The 20,826-nt window shown below is 51.5% G+C and overlaps 1 protein-coding gene and 1 long non-coding RNA gene across 7 annotated transcripts; one reads left to right on the top strand and one right to left on the bottom strand.

Moving 5' to 3' along the window:
• Positions 1 to 586: 586 nt before the first annotated feature.
• Positions 587 to 15,752, bottom strand: MFGE8 (milk fat globule EGF and factor V/VIII domain containing). 6 transcript variants are annotated; one of them, XM_081547202.1, is made up of 10 exons: positions 15,624 to 15,752; positions 12,479 to 12,607; positions 11,965 to 12,096; positions 9,663 to 9,844; positions 8,937 to 9,092; positions 7,894 to 8,038; positions 2,731 to 2,915; positions 1,519 to 1,674; positions 1,257 to 1,396; positions 587 to 923 (listed from the first exon to the last, which is right to left on the bottom strand). In XM_081547202.1, the coding sequence occupies exons 1-9, from the start codon at positions 15,694 to 15,696 to the stop codon at positions 1,259 to 1,261; spliced, it is 1,296 nt and encodes a 431-aa protein (XP_081403328.1). In that variant the 5' UTR covers positions 15,697 to 15,752; the 3' UTR covers positions 587 to 923; positions 1,257 to 1,258. The 6 variants fall into 6 exon arrangements, with proteins under 6 accessions (XP_081403328.1, XP_081403326.1, XP_081403327.1 ...); XM_081547200.1 differs by having other exon boundaries at positions 587 to 1,396; positions 8,928 to 9,092; XM_081547201.1 differs by having other exon boundaries at positions 587 to 1,396.
• Positions 13,319 to 15,768, top strand: LOC145528539 (uncharacterized). The gene is made up of 2 exons (XR_014070491.1): positions 13,319 to 14,941; positions 15,008 to 15,768. It is a non-coding gene; the product is annotated as an uncharacterized LOC145528539 (long non-coding RNA).
• The last annotated feature ends 5,058 nt before the right edge of the window (positions 15,769 to 20,826 follow it).

Raw genomic sequence — 20,826 nt, 5'->3', positions numbered from 1 at the left:
GCCGGAAAGGAGCAAAGGCAGGCCTGAAGGAAGCCACTGTGCAGGCTCCAAGGGGCCCCTCACCTGGCAGCAACTAAGGCCCTGGGCTGCATGGCTCTGAAGGAGAACTATGGGGAAGAGTGCTGACCCCTCCAGTGGGGACTCCCACCGCTCCCCCCAGCAGTCTCCTCCCTCTCTGCAGCCAGGACAGGTGACACAGAATGCTGGGGCTCAGGGAGGGGGGCTGAGGGTGGGGGCAGCAACCAGCCCTAGTCTAAGCCCATTGAGTGAGTGAAAGTCGCTCAGTAGTGTCCGACTCTTTGCCACCTCACGGACTATACAGTCCAAGGAATTCTCCAGGCCGGAATACTGGAGTGGGTAGCCTTTTCCTTCTCCAGGGGATCTTCCCAACCCAGGGATGGAACCCAGGTCTCCCGCATTGCAGGCAGATTCTTTACCAGCTGAGCCACAAGGGAAGCTGAAGAATACTGGAGTGGGTAGCCTATCCCTTCTCCAGCGGAGCTTCCCAACCCAGAAATCGAACCAGGGTCTCCTGCATTGCAAGCGGAAGCCCATTTCGACGGAGCAACATGAACCACAGCGAGAGTTCAGGGGGTGATATAAATATATTTTGGAAGCTGCCTGTGTACTCTGGGGTAAAGAACCAGCACAGAGGGGCTCCCCGCCTTCCCCACACTCACCTGCCTCTCCGTCTCTCCACAGACCCACCCTACCCTGCCTTCTATCTCATTCTAGGCTTCAGGATGAGAGTCAAGAGGGGTCTGTGGAGAGTGTGAGGGGATGAGGGGAGAGTGTCAGGGGCCAGGAGTGCAGCGTCATGCCTCGGGCTGTTCTCTCCAGCCTGCAACCTCAGAGTGCAGCGTCATGCCTCGGGCTGTTCTCTCCAGCCTGCAACCTCAGAGCCTGTTTATTCCTCCAGGGCCCTGGGGGTGTGAGAGCGGCGCAGGGAGGACACGGGGGCTGGACGTGGGGACCTGGAGAAGCACAGGTCACCCCCATTCCGTACTTGCCCTTCCCTGTCCATCCCAGACCTACTCAGTTCCCACCGTGCCTAAGAAAACAGGATGTCTTGAGGACTGGGCGCCAGGGACCCCTGGGAGGGAGCGAGGGAAGAGGAGGGAGGGAGGGGTGACTGGGAGGGAGACACTGCCTGCCCCCAGGTCAGCTACAATCAGGAGGGCGGGCGGAGGAGGCAGCAGGTCCACGGAAAGGAGCAGTTGGCCCAGGGCCCTTCCGGTCACTGAGGCTGGGCCTACCACTAACAGCCCAGAAGCTCCACGCGCAGGGTGATACGGTTGTGCCAGGACACAGGCAGGATGCGCACGAAGCGAGCCAGGAACGGCGTCTCAAATATGTTCATCTTGTGGGAATTATTGTCCATGTTACCAGGGAAAATCTGGAGGCAGAGGAGGTGTCAGGAGGCCCCCAGAGCCAGCCCTCCTCCCCCTCAGACCCCCAGATCTGACTCACAGGGCACCCCTAGAGTGGGGAAGGCAGGACAGCTGGACACACACTCACCTTGCTTTCCAAGGCCCCCAGGTCCTTGTACTCAGTCCAGGTCACACCATCGTCACCGTAGGCCACCTTGTAGGCAGCCACATATTGAATGTGGCCAAAGTCTCGGGCCCCCTGGGTGATGATGCCAGTCACTCGCTTCTGGGAGCCCAGGTCAATCTACAGGGAAAAAAAAAAGAAAAAAAAAATCAATCCCCTCTTCTTTGCTTGCACCATTTCCAGTAAGGTGGGAAAAGGCACACACACACACTGGGGCATGCATTCTAGTTTTGGGAAAATTACTTCATTTGGCAGAGCCTCAGTTTCCCCATCAATCAAATGGGCATAAATAATCCCACCAACTTTGTCAAGCACTTCACTGCAACAAGGGTCAGATTTCAGAGCCTGGCCCCAGGCAACCCTTGTACAATGGGAACAGGGGCAGAGAGGCCATGATCTATAGGGACATGAACTGCTCATGAGGCCCCTGCAGGCTGTCCAGAGCCTGACATTGGTCCTGGAGGATTCCAAAGGCAGGCAGCTTCTCATGGAACCCAGTCCCCCAGGCTAATGTGCTCCCTGGGGCCTAGAGACACCACCACCCTCCTGTTCCCAGTCCCGGTCCAACCTGGGGAGCTTGCCAGCTGAACAGGGGCAGACAGTGCTCAGTAACATCCAGGCTACAAACCCATCTCACTACCAACCAGAAGGGGAGCCCCAGGCAAGTCCTCGCCCTGCCAGGACCCAGCTTCCTCAGAGATAAAATGAGAGGATGCTCTGGTTTTCCACGACTCTCCTGAGCTTCCCAATTTCAGTGAAATCCAAGGGCTGTCACATGGTGTGCTCTCAGCGAGAAGAGAGCATCCTCTGAGAGCAGGCACAGAAACCCTGACGTGTCCCTCCTCCATCCTGCCCTGCTGTCCCTGGGCTCAGCCTCATCACCCTGTGGCAGCCAATGGAGGTGGCCCCACCTCTATACACACACTCACACACACTCACCACCTGGGGCTGAGAGCCTTGATAGAAGCAGCTCTGAGCTCCTCCACCATTCCCCCACTCTTGAGTTACAGAATCAGCAGAAAGGTGGGAACACAAGAGGAAGAAAGAGCAAAGTTGAACGCAAACAAGGCTCGAAGAAATTCCCTTGGGCAAGCAGAAGCCAGGGTTGATCCAGGGTCATAGATCCCACAGCCCCACCCACCCCCAGCTCTGCATCCCTGGAGAAGCCCAACCTACCTGCAGCCACTCAGAGGCAGTGTTGGTCTGGGCGGTCCAGGCGTTGAACTTGCCCTGATTATCCAGTCGTGCATAGTAGGGATACCAGCTAAAGGCACTCAGGCCCCAGGTTTTGTAGTAGCTGGAGGCTGTGATCTGCTTGTTGGGAATGGTACGGTCCTCCAGGCCTAGGGGTTCAGCGCATCCTGCCAACAAGGAGGGGGGGGTCTGTCACCCAGATCTGGGATCCACCGCCTCCCTGGGGTGTGAGAGTGAGGCAGTGAAGGGCAAAGAACTCTGTGGCTTCTGACAAGCCTCTGGCATCCTCTTGGACAACAAAGAGAAGCTTCTTCAGGCTTACCTGGTGGTTCAGTGGTAGAGAATCTGCCTGGAAATGCAGGAGCAACTAAGCTCGTGCACCAAGACTACTGAGCCCTGGAGCCGCAACTACTGAGACCACGTGCTGCTACTACTGAAGCCCATGCAGTCTACAGCCTGTGCTCCACAACAAGAGAAGCCACTGCAGCGAGAAGCCTGTGTACCACAACTAAAGAGTAGCCCTCGCCTGCACAAACTAGAGAAAAGCCCACGCAGCAACAAAGACTCAGAACAGCCAAAAGAATAAAATTACACTTAAAACCATTAAAAAAAAAAAAAAGAACAATCTCCTTCCACCTTTTAGAGCCAACTAACTGATCTAAAGATTTTCTTGCTGACAGCCCTACCCACACCTCAGCTCAGTTCCCGCCCCACGCCCCTCACTTGCTCTGTACAGATCACCCACCACTCTTCTCCCTCTGCACCAGGGCAGGGCCCTGATCCACCACCTCTCACCCTCCTTCAAAGCCTGACTCAGACCTCCTCCAAGAAGCCTGCCCTGACTACCTCACTCGGGTGGGACTCATCTCTCCTCTGGACTCACAGCACTTCCTCTGTCATTTCTACAGTACGGCTGCGATTGATACTGCCAACTCCTGGAGTAACTAATAATAACCATCTCACTGACTCAGGGCTGACTTCAGTCATTTAATCTGCCACACAAAAACCAGAACCAAGAGGATATTAGCAACCCCATTCCACAGATGAGAAAACTGAGGCTAAGAGCCCTTAAGCACTGTCCCCAAGTCTCTCTGACATACCACACACACACACACAGAGCTAATCATCATGCCACACTGTGACACTGTCTCCTCCACTCCTGCACCCACTCAGAGCTGGGAAGGCCTGCCTGGTGATGACCCAGTGATGAATAGCACAGCATTCCTGCTCTCCAGCAGGTGGAAGCTAAGAAGTCAGAACTCCTGAGGCTCAGGAACGACCATGTCTTCCTGCCCCACAGCCCCTCCCAAAGGGTTTACACATTCACTACTCTGCTGCTGTCTGACGTGCCTGGGAAGATTGCCTGAGAAGCTGGCCTTGGGTTCACTCAGGCCTGCTCCAAACATTCAGGAATGTGCCGGGCTGTTTTGTACTCTCATCTGCACCTGCAGGAGGCTAGAACAGTTGGGGATGAGCAGGAGACAAATTCCCATGAGGGGACTTCCCTGGTGGTCCAGTGGCTAAGACTCCACACTCCCAATGCCAGGAGGCCCAGGTTCGATCCTTGGTCGAGGAACTAGATCCCATAATGCTGAAACTAAGAGTTCATATGCTGCAACTGAGGCCTGGTGTAGCCAAATAAATAAACATCTTTTTTTAAAAAACTGTCAAGAGAATAATGGGTATGTCTCACACATGTCAGAATCTTCACTGCACAACTGCCTGTCCCTTTGCAGAATCGGGGGTAAGAGAGCAGGCTTGCAAAGCCACGGTGCCATCTGGGAGCAGACTATAGTATACGGAGCTTTACATCACTGTCCCCCCAGATGCTGGTGACCTTGCCACTAAAGACATTTGCCTTCAGACTGTACTGATGCTGATCAATTATACCATCTCTTTGTGATGGTGGTATATCTCGGTAACCTCCAGCCTCTCCCACAAAGACAGGCTGATGGGGCTGGGAGGTGGCTCATCCTGAAACTCCAGACCTGGAGGGCCATGGGGCTGGCACAAACCTGGAGCACTCTGGAGAGGAGCCAAGGCATCATTTCATCACGGTGCACCCTTCTATCTGCTTCCAACACTACATTTCCCCATCGTTATGGGCCCCCTCCCCTGAAGTCAGACAGCCTTCCAGAAAATAGAACTGGACAGGGCACCAAGCAGAACTCTCAGCTCCACCACTCCCTATGTGACTCTGGGGAAGTCTCCTCCCCACTCTGGTCCTCAGACTCCCCATCTAGGTACCAGGGCAGTGTTTCTCATAGATCACTGGAAGTGAAGTGAAGTGTTACCTGTTCAGTCGTGTCTGACTTTTTGCGACCCCATAGACAACAGCCCACCAGTCCCCTCTGTCCATGGGATTCTCTAGGCAAGAATATTAGAGTGAGTTGCATTCCCTTCTCCAGGGGATCTTCCCAATCCAGGGATCAAACCCAGGTCTCCTGCATTGCAGGCAGATTCTTCACCATCTGAAACAGAATACTGATGGGTTTTAGATCACTGGTGCATGCATTCGAACTAAGTCACTTCAGTCATGTCTGACTCAAGACCCCATGGACTGTAGTCCCTCTAGGATCCTTTGTCCATGGGATTCTCCAGGCAAGAATACTGGAGTGAGTTGCCATGCCCTCCTCCAGGGGATCTTCCCAACCCAGGGATCAAACCCTTGTCTCATGTCTCCTGCACTGGCAGGTGGGTTCTTTACCACTAGTGCCATCTGGGAAGCCCTTAGATCACCGGGGGACCCTATTAACATAAGGAGTCTGTCTTAGCAGGTCTAGGGTGAAGCTGGAAGTTTACAAGCTTCCAAGTGATGCACATTCTGCCGGGCCATGGAGCTCACTTGGAGTAGAAGACGCTCATCCACCCAATCCACTGGCTCTGCCACCCTGACCCAAGCCATCTTATCGTCCACACGTCTCCCCCTCACTCACAATGCCCCTCTGACTCCATTCTCCATACACAGCCTGAGGGATCCCTTCTAGACCCAACTCTAACCACAGCCTATCAGCACCCCCATAACAATGGCTTCCCCTTGTTCTGAGGACAAAGGCCTGAATCCTTAAAATGGTCCACATGACCCCTACCTGGTCCATCTCTGCCCATCAACTACAAAGCTATCCTTCATTTGCTAGGCTCCAGCTCCATTGGCCTCCCTTCTACCCTTCAACATGTCCCAGGGGCTTTGCACTCACCAATTCCTCACCTGGGATGCCCTTTCCAAGTTCTTCACGTGGCCTGATCTGTATTATTCAAGCTTCTACTCAAAGGCCGTCCCAACAGGGCAGTCCCCATGCCATTCCCTCTCTTCACCCCAAGTCACCACGTCACATCTCCTGCTACTTTTTCCTTTATCGTTCTTACTGCTATCTGACCTTTCTTTTATATTTGCTTCTTGTATGTTTGCTTCACATCAGACTCTCATTAGAACCCAACAGCTTTACTCCCTAGAGCCAGACATTCAGAAGGAGCTTAATAAATATCTTCTGAGTTAAATAACTAATCAATTCACCAAGGAGACTGTGCCTGCTGGTGAAGAGGAATCTGGTGCAGGGCATGCCTAGAAATGCCCAGATCTCAGCCCCACAATGTGCACACATGTATACACACACACACACACCAACACTCTCTCCAGCCGACCCAAATGCCTACAAGGGAAAGGAGACTGGTCCAATCCTTAAGAGAAACAAACGAGACAGCTTCACTTCCAAACACACCTTGCCAAACACACCCTCTCTTGGCCTTAGAAGGAGCCAGTTGTGACATGAGAGGCTCAGGTCAGCAACTTTAAACACGTAAGGGCTTCAGACTATGACAGCAAGTAGGGAGGGACACCAGGGAAAGGAGCCCAGGGTGAGGGTCCCCAGACCTGTTTCTGTCCTTTACCAATTGCTTAAATTTTCTTTCAGCAAAAGGCATAGTCTTTAACTCCCCAAAACAATTAGGTTCAAAAGGCAGTGACCCTGGGAGCAAAAATAAACTGACTTTACTTCATACTTTAAAAAAAGAATAAACCCAGACAGGCACTGAACTCAGCTCTGAGTGGTTTTGGGTGGTAACTGAAATTCGATAACAGAAAGAGGATCCACAGAGGGGAAGGAGGTGCAAAGGGTAGGCCCTGGGTTAAGACAAGAAAGGCAGAGAGCCATCTCTGCTCTGCAGCCCTGCAGTTCTGCCTAGAGAGCCCTGCAGTTCTTCTGGAAGCCAACAGGTGGCACTGTGGCTGCAAAGAGAGAAAAATATCCAGACCTCAGGGAGAAAGCAAGGCTGGACTGAGTTGGGCAGAGACAATGCCCACAGCCCTACCCCTGGACCCTGATCTCTCTGGAAAGAGCAACAATAAGCACAGTCTCCAGCCCTATGACCCTCCAAGTCCCAAAATGTTTCTCCTGAATGCAGGCTATAGGTGTGGGAGGAGAAACAGTGGATGGGTGGGTATCAAAGCCCAGGGATTCAGACCAAGTTTTAATACCTACCATCTGTGTGCCCTTGATAAACAATTTATCTGGGCCTCACTTTCCTCCTTCATTCATTCACTCACTAATCAGTATTTATTGAGCGCCTATGATCCAGGCTCTATTCTATGCACTGGGAATGCAGCAGTGAACAAAACAAACTCCCTGCCCTCGTAGAACTGACATCTGCAAAACAGAACTAACACTACATGTTCTAGAAGCTCAAGGAACCAATCAGAATACGTGAAAATATTTTGAAAACTGAAGTGGTATCTTTTTTTCCTCTTTGTTGTCATTTGCTATTTAGTCGCTAAGTCATGTCTGACTCTTTGCGACCCCATGGACTGCAGCCCCCCAGACTTCTCTTTCCATGGGATTTCCCAGGCAAGAATATTGGAGTAGGTTCCTATTTCTTCCTGCAGGGGATCTTCCCAACCCAGGGGTCGAACCTGGCTCTCCTGCATTGCAGGCGGATTCTTTATCACGGAGCCGCAGGGGAAGTCCTTTTTCCCTCTTACCAACCAGCAAAGGGTAAGCACTGGGCAGGACTGCTTAAGGCCTGGTGATCCTTCTGTGTGAGCCCAGGTTCCTGGGCCTTGCTGCCTGCCTACCCAACTCCTCACCCTGGCTGAGAAAGGAGGGGACAGGGACAGCCATCTCCGAAGACAGCAGAGCCACTGGCACTCACCATTCAACTCACAGCCAAGGAGCTCAAAGCGGAGGGTGCAGCCCCGGTGGCAGATGATGGGCACCAGTCTCACATACTGCACCTCCAAGGGGCTATCAAACAGGTTGCTCTTCAGGCCGCTGTTGTCCACATTACCCATAAATATCTAGGAGGGAAGAGGCAGATCAGAGGAGTGGGTCGGTGCGGGCAGTCCCGCTTCCTGGGGTGGTCTCTCCCCCACTTCCACTTTGGACCTGGAGACAGAGGTGTGCTTTGCAGAGCTGGCAGGAGCTCCGCGTTCCTCCAGACAGCCCACATTCCTCAACAGATTCCCCTTTTCATACCTTCTTTGGTTACCATGGGGCCTAGGTGTAAATACTCATCTTTCACCCAGGACCACCTATTATCTACAGGGTGCCTCTGTGCAAATTAGGAAAAGGTACTCCTAAAAGACTTTATAACAATTTTCCCACAGACAGAAGTACACATATGAGGTCTACATTGTGAATGATGCTAAGTAGTAGCCCTTGAGCAGTGCACAATCCAAACAACTGTACACGGTATCCCTGAAGGCTATAAATGCATCCCATCTCCACCACTACAGCCACCCTCAACAAGTCATTGAACCTTCTTGAGTCTCACTATTCTTACCTATGGGCTTCCCTGGTGGCTCAGTGGTAAAGAATCCACCTGCCAACCTGGGTTAGGTCCCTGAGTTGGGAAGATCCCTTGGAGAAGGAAATGGCTGCCCACTCCAGTATTCTGGCCTGGGAAATCCCATAGACAGAGGAGCCCAGCAGGCTACAATCCATGGGGCCGCAAGAGTCAGACACGACCGAGTGACTAAAAACAATTCTTATCTATAATATGGGCCTATTACTTGTAAATCACAGAGCACAGACACAATCTGGGCTTCCCAATTGCTATGAGCCAAGATACACCTGAAAACCCACCTTATGGTTCATCATCCCAGGTACCCTCACCTCCTTGGGAGCCCTCAAACAGCACTGAGCCCCAGGGGTTGCTGACCACAGCCCTTCTTCAGGGCTCCCAACAAACCTCACCTTGTCTCCTGACTGCCCTGCAGCCTGGATGAACTGGAATTGGCGCCCATTGGTGCTGTAGGCCACTTTAAAACTCTTCAGGTACTCAGCCCTCCCTGCGCGGCTGGCCCCCTGGGTCACCACACCCGTCACCCGCATCTTCCGCATCAGGTTCACCTGGACCAGGGCAGGCAGGACAGAACCCCTATCTCCCAGGTTCTTCCTACCCCTATCACTCCCCCAATCAGGACAAAGAAGAGGGGGCTTTCTCATCTGGCCCTCTCCAGGCTCTGGGCCCAGGGCTCAGGACACAGGAACAAGATTCCAGGGACTTCCCTGGTGGTCCAGGGGTTAAGAATCTGCCTTCCAATGCAGGGGGTATGGGCTGGATCCCACATGCCTTATGGCCAAAAAAACCAAAACATAAAACAAAAGCAATATTGTAACAAATTCAATAAAGGCTTTGAAAAAAAAAAAAAGGACAAGCTTCCAGAGGCTGTAAACAGTGCAAACAGCCCCTCTAACAGCCTAGTACTCACTCCCCTCAGGCCGCTCACCCACTCCAGGCCCCCAGAGCAGCCCTCCACTTCAAGTTACTTCATCCTGTGGGAACCGGTTCCCTCGCTACCTGGACCCCAGTTCTGAACCCTCCCATGGTGTCCCCCCCAATGTAGGCACCCACATTCTCTCATCACACCACCTTCACTTCCATCACATCACCCACCCCCGGGGCCACCCCTTCCACACCTGAATCCAGGGGTTTCTGTCATAGTTGCTGGATGTCCACGCGTTGACGATGCCTGTGTGGTGCAGGCGGGCCAGCTCCGGGGCCCAGCGCTGCAAACCCATGAAGCCCAAGTGCATGGACGAGGCAGAGATCTGGGAGTCGGCAATGGCGCCCGTATGCATGCCCAGCGGCGAGATGCAGACTGAGGGGGGAAGGGCAGTCAGGGGGCCACCCACGCAGGCGGGGCCCAGAAGACACGAGAACAAGACAGTTGTGGCCTTTGCCGAGGACCCAGAAGACCCAGGGCAGAGGCCGTGAAGGGACAATGAGGGCCAAGGAGGTGCGGAAACAAAGTGCACAGTGAGGAACAGAGGGGCCGGGCAGAGTCGTGAAGGGGTTTGGGACACTGGGCTGCCAGAAGGTTCCAAGCGAGGCCCACATGTCACAACTGGCAGTTGGAGTCCCCCACCAGGCTGCAGTAGGTGGTCTCTTTTTTACAGGACTCAAGCAGCAATTATTCTAACACAGGGGGTGGGCTGGTGAGCAGATACCAGTATGACCTCCTGTCTTCCTCCATGTCCTGCCCCATCCAGCCCAGCCCCCTGGTCCCCCAGGAGGATGGTTTTGGAAGAAGGGCCCCTCAGATGGCAGCGAACAGTCCTTACACTGCACATAAAGCACTGAGCACATGTGCCTGGAGTTTTCTAGAATCTCACTGGTAGGAGTTTTCTGAATGGAGGGCAAGTGCCATTCTGTTTTCTCTGGTATCCTTTGTGCCTTCTAACTATTGGTCCTGACCAGCCATCTGGGATCATCCCCCTGGCCAAGGCCCATTGCCTTCACCAGCACTGTGGTCTTCAGGGGCCGAGCCTGCAAGCCTGGACCTCGGGTCCCAAGCAGAGAACTCAGGAGGGATCCACTGGTATTCCAACACCCCAGGCTCATGCCAAGCTCGGGGTATGACCCTCTCGGGGGGAGAGAGAGGCACAAGTGAGGCCATACGCCCAAGATCAGAGCCGGCCACTGGCTAAACAGAGATCCAAACCCAGATCTGCTGTCCTCAGCCCTCATGTCCACACCCAGCGGGCCCCAAACATGCCTGCGGGGTCCTTATGGGCTCCAAGGACACACACCATGTAACAAGTAAGGAGGGGTGGCAAAGGTCCCTATGGGGGTGTTTCTCGCCCTTTGTGGTCGCTGCCACAGCCAGCCTGGGACAGACCCCAGACCGAGAAGCAGAAGGAGGCAAGATGAGTAATTCGCACTCAGGCACATCCAGGGTTACCTGGGCTCCCAGCACGGTAATTAGTGGGCCCACCTGGCTCCACCCAGGGCTCCCCCCGCCCCATATTCCCCTACCCAGTGTCTCAGACACGTTGGTCTCAGCCCTGGGCACAGGGCACAGGCCCTCAGGGCCTGTCTCCTCTGAGGTGAAGGGTGAGCAGGCACTTACCTGGTCTCCCCTCAGAGCTGGCTCCCACCCGGCTGGCCCAGCCCTTCCTCCTTCCCCTGGAGACCGTCCATACATCTGCCCAGAGCAGGACACTGCCCCCTGCCCACCCGATCAGGGACAGACCCCCTGGACTGCAGAAATCAGACACCGCCACCCTCACCCCATCCAGCCCTGGGCCTAGATTCCCCCAGCCAATGGCAGGTGAGGAAGAGTCCTGGTTTGTGGGAGGGATCTCAGCTAGGCCAGGAGCGAGGACGGCATGGACAGACGCCGCTGGCAAGGTTTGCTGGGCACCCGCCAATCTGTGGCCGGGTGGATAACCAAGCGAGCCAGGCTGGTCAGCCCCTCTGCACACGCCGGGCCTCTGACCGCCTGACCGTGAGCGGACAGCCCAGTCTGCCCAGGCCTCTCCCTCCTCTTTGAGCTCTGCGAGGAGACCAGAGGTCACACTTGGGCCAGCACTGTCAGACACTGAGGATCAAACCTTATTAACTGACTCCCTGGGCCCCAATAGATTAAGAATGTGCTGGTTTTCCTTTCTCAGTAGAAGAATCCCAGGACTTAACCCTAAGGCTGTATGTCTCGTTCATGGTGACAGAAAACAACACTCCCATGACCTCTGGGGTCACCACCACCCCTCACTCCCCTGCACGGACATCAGGCCTGCCAAACAGTCCCAGGAGAGAGAACCAGGCGGGAAGAAGCCGGGGGATGGACAACAGAGTCCCTCCCTGCCTCCCCATTCCACGGTAACTGAGCTCTGCCCTGCTCCGAATCCACCCAGAGGAGACCCTGATGCAGGAGGAAGGCCGGCATGTGGCCTGTGGTACGGGGTCTGCCCCTCGGAGCAGGCACCCCTGGATACTCACTGCTCTCACAGTGGATGCCCGCGTAGCCAAGAGGGCACTTGCAGATGTACTGGGTGAAGACATCCCCTCGGTGGGAGTCGTCAGTTACCTGGCACTCAGCATCATTGTGGCAGGGGTTTGGGAAACAGGGACCTGGGGAGGAAGCAGGTTAGATGGGCAAGTGATCAAGAAGGAGCTGGAGACGGGCAACAACAGACAGGCCAAGCCCCAAAGGACCCTCCACCCAAATTCGGCCCACTGCTTGCCAGCGCCCACCAGCTTCTCCCTCGCCCCTCTCAATCTGCCCGACAGGGCCTGGGCCAGCCTGGAGCCAAGAAGGGTCTCGTGGAGGTGAGTCAGCCCAAGTGAAGGAAGCACCCAGCTTTCCAAGTGGCCTAGGAGCTTCCAGGAAAAGGCCGGTGGACAATGGGAGGGGTGCTGGGGACCACTGCCCACAGTGGGATAAGCTAGGCCAGCAGCCTCGGCTGCAGCTGGGAGCTGGCAGGGAGCAGCAGGCATGGCCCAGGACAGGTACCGTGCTCCGTCTCATTGCATATGAGGCCCGTGAAGCCTTCGGGGCAGAGGCAATAGAAGGGGGGTTTTTTGCCCTCGTCCAACAAGCAGGTCCCACCATGCAGGCACTGGCTGGAGTCACAGAAGTCACCTGCAATGACAGTTCTGGGTTAGGAACAAGTCATTCATTGAGTAAATATTGGGGGGGGGCAACCACCAGGTATATATTCTGGGCCCCTAAGACAGACGCAGTCTAGGTCTCAAGAAGCCAGAAGAGGGACGTCCCTGGTGGTCCATTGGCTGAGACTCCAATGCAGGGGACCTGGGTTCGATCCCTGGTCAGGGAACTAGATCCCACATGCCTCAACTAAGAGTTTGCATGCTGCAATTAAGATCGAAGATCCTGAATGCCACAACTAAGACCGGGTACAGCCAAATAAGCAAATACCTATTTTTTTTAAAAATAAGAAGTCAGAGGAAAGAGGTGGTAACCTACAAGTCAACAGGTAATGAGGAGGCACCATGAGCTCTGAAGGAGACTGTGTGAGGGGCCAAGGGAGGATGGTTTCTGTTAGAAAGCTGGAAGTTTCAGAGCTGGGGACATTTGAGCTGGTCTGAAAGTCACAGTGGGAAGGTGCTAGGCTGGGGAATGAGGAAAGAACTTTCTAAAAACAAGCAGAAGCCCAGAGCACATGATATACTGAATAACAGGAAGAAAGACATCGCTGAAAAGGGAGGTTGGGGGGGGTACCTTACAAATGATAAGTGGAGAGTTTTCATCCTGTAGAACAAGGGCTCTTAACCCTCCCCTTCAGCGACCCCACCACTGGCCACCAGGAAAAAGTCAAAGGTTCGCAAGCATCAGGTGGGAGTAGGGAAGCCATTTCCTAGCTAGGGAGGGAGAATGTCAAGAAAAGTCCATGTGCTGAGATGTGGATGGGCTGCCAGGGTGGAGAAGTGGCTCAGAAGTACACAAAGATCACTCTGACTCTGTGTGGAAATGTGACTGAGCAGGTGAGAGAGGAGACCAGGAAAGCATCAGGGATGCTGCCACAAGCCTCCTGGTAAAAGACAAAGTCAGGCTGAGAGGTAAGGAGGAAGGTGGATTTGAGAAACACTGGACAACGGAGAGGTGGGAAGAGGGCTGGAGAGGACTTCACAGCTTCTATCTGGGGGCCTTGGTGACAAGTGTTAGCCTGTCCCCAGTGCTTTGACTCGGGGGGACTTCAGCCCATTAGGTCAGCCAGACCTGCAGAGCATCTTCTAGTTGATCTTTGCATCCCAGAAGGGCTGCCCCAGACCCCACAGCCCTACGCATCACTTGGGGTGAGACATGAGAAACCTGTTTTCCTCCCTGCAGAGTCACGCCATCCCAGGCTGGAGGGCCCCTCTGAAATCCCAAAGCCCCAGAGAGCTGGGCAGGGGCTCCAGGGAAGGGAACACCGTTAATGAGCGGTGGGGGCCTCGGGAGCTTAAGGCGGCTCCCGATGAGCCATTAGTCACAGGCTTTAAATAGCAGGTTAATCCCCTCCCTGACCTGACAGGCGCGGCACTGCCTCCGCAGAGGCTTGAGAATGGCCAGAGCCTTGGGCTCCTCCTGGCAAAATCCACCTCCCTTCTGTCCCCCTCCCAAAGGGCCCTCTCCCTGCAGAGCTTCAGGGCAAAGCAGGGGAGGGGGGAAAGAGAAAGAGAAAGGTGTTCCCTACCTGGCAGGCGCCTGACCCACTCACTGGCACACCGAAGCTATGGGGCTTCCCCCTTCCCGCTTAAGCTGGGTCTCCAAAACCATCTTTGGGATTTCAGGATTCTGCCTTCTCTGGGAGATCTCCCCAGGGACATTTGCCAGGGCTCAGGCTGTGGGGCCAGGGGAGGCGAGGCAAAGGACTTTTAAGACCCAGCCATCTCTCTGTGTCTCCAGGAGACTTCAAGTGGCTTTAAGGCTTCCACTCCAGTTCTGGGGTGGGGTGGGGGGCTGGTCAGATTGGCACCGGATGGCAGAGCCGGGGCTCAGCCATGACCCTCCCACCCCAACGTATTTCATCAATCCTATTTCTAGGAAGAAAGGATGGAGGCAGTGCCTGAAGAGTCTTTGCCATGTCCTGCTCACCCCATGGGCACCCTTTCCTCAGCCCGCAGTGTAGGGCATCCCCCATCCCCATCACCAGCCTGCTGGAGGCCCAGCTCTCAGCAGGATGCGTCCTAGGCAGGGGAGGAGGGCCTAGAAAGATAAAGCGGCAGGCCAAGGCCATAGGGAGAGAGGGGAGTCAGGAGCCGCCATCTCCAGTTGGAGCCCTTTTCCGAATCCCTCCCTAGGCTCTTCGCCCCCTCCTGGGTTCCCCCACCCCCCACCCAGCCCCAAGTCTATCCAGTCCTCAGGCTCCCTAGCCAGCCCTTCCCTTATCTGACCAAATACCTATTTTTAAACGGAGGATAAAATCCCGATGAACAGACCAGCTGCCGGCATGGCCTGGGAGGGAGTTTCCAGGTAAAGGTGGCTGGTAAAGATTTATCAATACAAGAGTCCTAGAAACTTCCGGGAGGGAGTTTCCAGGTAAAGGTGGCTGGTAAAGATTTATCAATACAAGAGTCCTAGAAACTTCCTGGTGGAAGGAGCGCACGAGCACTATGCTAGTCGCTCAGTCGTGTCCGACTCTTTGCGACCCCATGGACTGTAACCCGCCGGGATCCTCTGTCCATGGGATTCTCCGGGCAAGAGTACTGGACTGGGTTGCCATTTCCTCTTCCAGGGGATCTTCCCTACCCAGAGACTGAACCCGGGTCTCCCACATTGCGGACAGATTCTTTACCGTCTGAGCTACGAGGGACGTGGCCTCATTTTACAGATGGGAAAACAGAGGCCCGACACAGCGGATTCCTTTGTTCTGTGTAAGCCACTTCCCTGGGGGAGGCTGGGCTGTCACCCAGTGTCCCGAGCCCCCGCCCAACGCTCAAGCCTCAAGCACCGGCCAAACCCCCACCCCCAGCAGGAGAGGCCGAAAGCATCCCCGCCGCCCGCCCGGGCGCAGCCGGAGAGGTCACCCTTCGGCTCAGCCCCAGCTCTTGGACCAAGTGTGTAAACAGCGGAGGCAGAGTGAGGGCGCGGCGGCGAACTTCCGAGCGGCGCGGAGAGGAGGGGCGAGGGCGAGAGGGCGGCGCGATCGACTCACCGGAGAAGGCGAAGAGTCCGGAGGCGCAGAAGAGCGCGCCGCAGAGCGCGGCCAGCAGACGGTGGCACGGCATGGTGTGGGGATGAGGGCGCGGGAGCCGGCGCTGGGGCGGTTCAGACCCAGGGGCTCGCACTCCTGCTCCTGGACGGGAATAAATCAGGCAGCGCAGCACCTCCCACTGGGCCACGTGCTCCGCCCAGGCCCGCCAGAGGCGGACTCGGGGCGGGGCTCCGCGGACTGGGGAGGGGCTGGGAGGAACCGGGGGTCCGCGGCCGCCCACTTCAGTCCGAGCCACGCCCTGCATCCCGCCGGGCGCGAGTGACCGGGCCTTGAGCTCCGAGTCGTCTGAGCAGTAAAGGACTCAAAAGGAATTGTCTATTCTTTGCTTTTTGGTTTTGCTTTGGTTTTTGTTTTTTGTTGTTTAACGTTTTAGCCTTAAGAAAAGATGCCAAACCTTATTCATTATAAGAAAAACCCAGATTACAAGTACGGGTACCATTTTCATTTATCAGATTGGCGAGCATCAGATTAGTAGCGCACTGTGAGTGCTAGGCTCCCGGGAACAGGCTCAAGCATGCATTGTTGGAGAGAATGTAAATTGGTTCAACTTCTCCAGAGAGCTGTGTGGTAATAGCTATCAACATGACAAAGGCTGAGACCGGAAGACCTAGCAATTCCCCGTAAAGGAATTCATTCTCCCGAAACTCTCACGCATAAAATGACATGTACACAAAGATAGCATAGCATATCATAGCATCATCTTTTGAAATGGTAAGAGACTTTAAGAAAAAAAAAAGAATCAGCATATTTTTCTATAAAGGGCCAGGTAGAAAATACTTCAGGATTTTCACGCTATAAAGTCTTTGAGGCAACTGTTCACCTCTGCCCTTCCTTGTAGCAGGAAAACACCCCAGTGTTCCAGGAAATGAAATGAACACGGTGGTTGTTTAAGGGGGCAGAAACTGGAGTGTCATGGTCGAAACAGACTTGCTTGTCATGGTTGAATTTTTCCTAAATAATTATTTTTTTTTATCATGTGCAGGTATTGCCTATTTACAGGGGTAAAAATGTTTTAATAATAATGTTCTCATCCGACTAGCCACCAAAAAAAAGAGAGAGCAGCCAGATATCTCTCCTACCAGCTATGTTGATACCTAGGTTCGGACCAGAGTCAGACTTAACTACTGGCAGGAGACCCTTCTTAAAACCACTCAGAAGGAAAAACACTACACATACATGATCAACTCAGTAGCCACAGAAAGAGCATTTGGTAAAAATCCAGTACCCTTCATGATTTTGTTGTTGCTTAGTCACTAAGTTGTGTCGGGTCTTTTGCAACATGTGAAGTGTAGCCTTCCAGGCTTCTCTGTCCATGGAGTGGGTTGCCATTTCCGTCTCCAGGGAGTCTTCCCAGCTCAGGGATCAAACCCAAGTCTCCTGCATTGGCAGGGAGATTCTTTACACTGAGCCACTAGGGAAGCCCGGAAATGAACAACACAAAAATGGATTAATAATTAAGAGAACAATTTCATTCACAATAGCATCAAAAAGAATAAAATACTTACAAATAAATTTAACAGAAAAAGTAGAAGACTTGTATACTGAACACTAACAAACATTGAAAGAAAGAAGACTTAAATAAATGGGAACGTTTTTGTTCATGAATTGAAAGACGTATTGTTAACATTTGTTAAGATGGCAGTACTCCAAACTGATTGACAAGTTGAACACAACTATCAAAATTCCAACTGTCTTTTTTTTGCAGAAATTGACAAGCTGATCCTAGAATTCAGGTAGAAATGGAAGGGACCTAGAATGATCAAAACAATCTTAGTAGGGGAAGAACAAAGTTGTAAGACTCATACTTCACAATTTTAAAACCTACTCCAACGCAACTGTAATCAGTACTGTGTGGGAACTTCCCTGACGGTCCAGTGGCTAAGACTCCACACTCCCAACAGGGGAGGGGAGGTGGGGGCTTATCAGGGAACTGGATCCCAAAAGCTGCAACTAAGAGCCCACATGCCTCAACTAATATCTGGAACTGCCAAATATATTTTTTTTTAATTAAAAAAACACCATGTGGTACTGGCATAAGGAAAGATATGTAGATCAATGGAATAGAACTGAGAGTCCAGAAATAAAGTCATACATCTATAGTCAATTGATTTTCAACGAGTGCCAAGATAATTCAATAGAAAAAGAATAGTCTGGGAATATCCCTGGCGGTCCAGTGGTTAGGACTCAGCACTTTCACTACCATAGGCCTGGGATCAATCCCTGGTCAGGAGACTGGAATCCCACAAGACATGCAGTACAGCCCAAAAAAAGAGTAGTCTTTTCACCAAATCGTGCTGGAACAACTAGATAGACACAAAAGAATAAAGTTGGACTCCCACGTACTTTATACAAAAGACTAACTCAAAAGAGATCAAAGAACTAACTGTAAGAGTTAGAACTATAAAACTTGTAGAATGAAACAGGCATAAATCTTTATGACCTTGGATTAGGCAGTGGATTTTTAGACATGACACCTAAAACATAAGCAACTAAAGGAAAAAATATATCCACTGGACTGCATAACATTTAAAACTTTCAAAAAGGTCTTTTCAACCCACGGGATTGGAATAAATGCAAGTCATTTGTAAGGATCTAATATCGAGAATATATAAATAATTCAGAATTCAACAACAGAAGGACAAATCAATTTTTAAATGGGAAAAGAATTTGAATGGATACTTCTCCAAAGAAGATAAACAAATGGAAGATATACATGAAAAGATGCTTTAAGTCATCAGAAAAACGGAAATCAAAATCAGAATCACGTGAGGGACTTCCCTGGTGGCCCAGTGGCTAAGACTCCTTCCTGTCAATGCAGGGGGCCTGGGTTCGATCCCTGGTCAGGGAACTAGATCCCACCTGCTGCTTCAAAGATCCCATGTACTGCAACTAAGACCCAATCCAGCTAAATAAGTAAATAATAATTAAAAAAACAAAACCACATGAGCTACCACTTCACATACCCACTACGATGGCTATAATCAAAAAGTCAGATGATCATAAATGCTAGTGAAGATGAAGAGAAATTGGAACCCTCACACATTACTGATGGGCCCGTAAGATGGTACAGCCACTGGGGAAAACAATTTGGCAGTTTCCCAAAATGTTTAACATAGAGTTACCATAGGACCCAGCAATTCTACTTCTAGGTACATACCCAAAAGAACTGAAAACAAGTTCATGCAAAAACTTGCACATGAATGTTCCTGACTCATTATCAACAACCCACAACTGAAAACAATTCAAATGTCCATCAACTGATGAATAGATAAACCGACTGGTATATCCACTCAATGAACCATTTTTCAGCCATAAAAATGAATGAAGTACTGACCACTGCTGCATCATGGATGAACCTTGAAAACATTATGCTAACTGAAAGACAGTTCACAGGTACAAGGTTTCTTTTAGGGGTAGTGAAAATGTTCTGAAATTAGCAGTGATGATTGTACAACTTTGAGAGTATACTAAAACCACTGTACATTTTTAAAGGGTGAATTTTATGTTCTGTGAATTATATCTCAATAAAAAGGAAATACAGCTCTTCAGAAATCCCACCTAAGGGAATCCCCTAGTGGTCCAATGGTTAGGACTCAGTGCTTTCACTGTAAGGGCTTGAGTTCAATTCCTGGTCAGGGAACTAAAATCCCACAAGCTGTATAGCACAGCCAAAAAAGAAATGAGAAATGAAATCCCACCTCAGATAGCAGATAGAGAGAGCTGTGAGTACAGCATTCTTGCTGGTTAATGCCACAAACTCCAGCAGAACTGAAGTTCCTGATCACCCTCACTGACTTTCTGCCACCCACCTGGTACAAATGCAGAGTTACCAACTTAAGTTACATTTCATCATTGAGTCATTAAACAAGCATTTATTGAATACCAACTGTGGTCAGCATTCAAGCTGGAAATGGTGGCTGCACACTGTCTGTCAACTGGGAAGCTTTTAAAAAATACAGATGACCAGGCTGCATTTCCACATAATTATATTAGAATCCCTGGGGTGGAGCCTGGGCATCAGTATTCTTAAAGTTTCCCCAGTTAAAGCTAATGTGCAGTGAGAATGGGAACCACTGGCTCCACTCACTGAGGAGAGAGACAGAAGACCTGGGCCTTGGGATCTGGAGCTGACAGAGGATTTAACAAGTGAGAGAGGGCTAGAGAGGAAGGAGATTTTCTTTTATGATCTGCCCCTTTTGGAGTTTAGTGGGATGGTATCTCCTTGGCCTGAACACTTTCTTACCCAGTACTAAATAATTTCAGGTCTTAGTGCTACAAAGACAGCAGAACAATATGACATGATTTGAAAAAAGGAGGACAAGTTTAGATCAGGTGACCCGGAAAGATCTCTTTAAAAAGGTGAGTTTCACACTGATCCTGAATAAGAAGTCAGCCTTACAAGGATCTGAAGAAGCAAAAGCTCTGAGAAAGGAACAGAGCAGACAGCTCAGAAATTAACCCCAATATATACACCAATTTGGTCACTGAATTTTGAAGGTGCCAGGGTACTAAGGGTACTGGAAGAGTTAGATAACTGCATGCCAAAAAAAAAATAAAAACAAAATTAAACTTTAATCTTATATAAAACTTAACTCAAAAAGGATCATAGAACTAACTCTATACCAGAAAACTATAGAACTTATAGAAGAAAGTCTGCATAACTTCTGTTTGGGTGATGAGCTTGAAATACTATACTAAAAGCAGGATCCATGAAAGAAAAATTGACAAACTGGACTTCATGAAAGAAAACTGTTTGCTCTGCAATAACAGTGTTAAGAGAAATAAAGACAAGCCACACACTAAAAAAAATCTGCAAATCACATATCTTATAAAGAACATGTATCCAGAATAAAGAACTTTTAAAACTCAAAAATAAGAAAATATACAATCCAGTTTGTTAAATGGGCAAAAGATCTAAACTGACAAAGAAGATAGTGAAAGTCACTCAGTGGTGTCCACCTCTTTGTGACCCCATGGCCTATACAGTCCATGGAATTCTCCAGGCCAGAATACTGGAGTGAGTAGCCTTTCCCTTCTCCAGGGGATCTTCCCAACCCAGGGATCGAACCCAGGCCTCAGGCAGATTCTTTACCAGCTGAGCCACAAAGGAAGACCAAGAATACTGGAGTGGGTAGTCTATCCC

Source organism: Giraffa tippelskirchi, chromosome 12 (assembly GCF_054371585.1).
Source record: "Giraffa tippelskirchi isolate mGirTip1 chromosome 12, T2T-mGirTip1v1.2.pri, whole genome shotgun sequence".
NCBI lineage: Eukaryota > Metazoa > Chordata > Mammalia > Artiodactyla > Giraffidae > Giraffa > Giraffa tippelskirchi.
Note: the sequence above shows the minus strand (reverse complement) of the source record. Positions and strands in the feature narration are given on the sequence as shown.

Coding starts and splice junctions, on each gene's coding strand:
- MFGE8 (XM_081547200.1), bottom strand. CDS start 15,696: ATGCCGTGCCACCGTCTGCTGGCCGCGCTCTGCGGCGCGCTCTTCTGC. Junction 12,608..15,623: donor CGGACTCTTCGCCTTCTCCG/GTGAGTCGATCG, acceptor CTGTCATTGCAG/GTGACTTCTGTGACTCCAGC. Junction 1,675..2,730: donor CTGCCTCTGAGTGGCTGCAG/GTAGGTTGGGCT, acceptor TTTTCCCTGTAG/ATTGACCTGGGCTCCCAGAA.